The sequence below is a fragment of the Physeter macrocephalus genome, unplaced genomic scaffold (genome assembly GCF_002837175.3).
Source record: "Physeter macrocephalus isolate SW-GA unplaced genomic scaffold, ASM283717v5 random_13395, whole genome shotgun sequence".
In the NCBI taxonomy this organism is placed as follows: Eukaryota; Metazoa; Chordata; class Mammalia; order Artiodactyla; family Physeteridae; genus Physeter; species Physeter macrocephalus.
In genome coordinates this window covers 1-1,238 of record NW_021158680.1, presented here as the reverse complement: position 1 = coordinate 1,238, position 1,238 = coordinate 1, and the positions used below count along the sequence as shown (strand labels likewise).

The following is a 1,238-nucleotide window of genomic DNA, read 5'->3' as shown; positions in this document are numbered from 1 at the left end:
GGCCTGAGTGTGTCTCTGTTCCTGGAACCAAGAGAACAGGCCTGGAACCGGAGGTGGTACGAGGACTGGGGGCTCAGCCACACCAAGCAGCTTCACTAAAGATGTGCACTAGAGCCCACCTGCAGGTTTGCATCAGCGCCTGGATGCTCTGGAAGAAGCCAACTTCCTTCTTGTCCTTCAGGTAATCCAGCATTTTCTGCAGAGGGGGTGGGAGTGGAGGGGGAACTGGGGGTCGCACAGGAACCTCCCACAGCTCCCCTCCCAAGTCCCCTCACCCATTACCTGCTGCACATCGGCATTGCCTCCATTTAGGATGGAGATTCCCAGCTTCAGGGTGGAGGACACCATGGCGCCCGTCTCTCCTGGAGGGGATGGGTTGGGGGGCGGGGCAGGCAACGGATGGTCCACTCAGTTTGGGAGCAGTGTTCTTCACTCACCAGAAAACAGCCATCCCGGGGGATGTCAGAGAATGGGGCAGAGGAGTGTGCAAGGGCGCGTATGCAGGGGTGATCAGGATTGAAGGAATTGGCGAGAAATTGCAAGGCAAGTGCGTGAGTGCAATCCACATGCATGAGGGGTGGGAGGGTGTGCCCGCTGGGTCCACGGGGGATGGGCGGGCTGGGGACAGGGTGGGTTTACTCAGGAGGCGCTGAATGCACGTGCAGGGCACCTTTGCAGGCACTGATCATCTGGAGCACCATCTCCGCGGTGCCCCGGTTGTGCAGCCGCGCCTGCTGGTACAGGAGCCTCTGCTTCTCCATCTCTTTCTCCTGCAGCAGAGCCCGGCCCACGGAGCTGCCTGAGTCAGGGCTCACCAGCCCAGCCTTTCCCTCTCACAGCCTTGCCCTCACCACTGCCTTTCCTGCTCCAGCCACATGCCCTGGCTCATTCCTTCAACGGTAAGCTCCTTCTATCCCCTGGGACTTAAGTCTGCGAATTGCCTCCTGCACCTACACAGAGCTGGGCATGGAGCAATCGTAACCTGGCCCCATGCACCTCCAAGGGGTCAATGGATAAAATCCCAGGGGTCTGTGAACATGGATGGGGAAAAGAGTTATATTTTTATATTTCCCACCCTCCATCTGAAATGTAGCATTTCCTTCCATTATGGATGAGGCCATAAATCACAGCAACATTAGCAGAATCCGTGGTTGTGTCATCCATACAAATCACAGATGTGTCCATATCACATCATTTTTTAAGACATCTTGAAACATCACCTTTTTTTTTTTTTTTTT

General features: G+C 55.6%; 1 protein-coding gene across 1 annotated transcript; it reads right to left on the bottom strand.

Annotated features, from left to right (window-relative positions):
* Positions 1–10: 10 nt before the first annotated feature.
* Positions 11–1,229, bottom strand: LOC112063349 (ryanodine receptor 1-like). Its single transcript, XM_028487720.2, has 3 exons — positions 671–1,229; positions 283–362; positions 11–196 (listed from the first exon to the last, which is right to left on the bottom strand). The coding sequence occupies exons 1-3, from the start codon at positions 759–761 to the stop codon at positions 74–76; spliced, it is 294 nt and encodes a 97-aa protein (XP_028343521.1). The 5' UTR covers positions 762–1,229; the 3' UTR covers positions 11–73.
* Between the last annotated feature and the right edge of the window lie 9 nt (positions 1,230–1,238).

Bases quoted from the DNA above. Each gene is read 5' to 3' on its own strand.
- LOC112063349 (XM_028487720.2), bottom strand. From the start codon at position 761: ATGGAGAAGCAGAGGCTCCTGTACCAGCAGGCGCGGCTGCACAACCGG. The intron at 363-670 runs GTGCCCTGCACG...CATCCCCTCCAG, and splicing joins GATGATCAGTGCCTGCAAAG to GAGAGACGGGCGCCATGGTG. The intron at 197-282 runs GTAATGGGTGAG...CCCCCTCTGCAG, and splicing joins GCAATGCCGATGTGCAGCAG to AAAATGCTGGATTACCTGAA.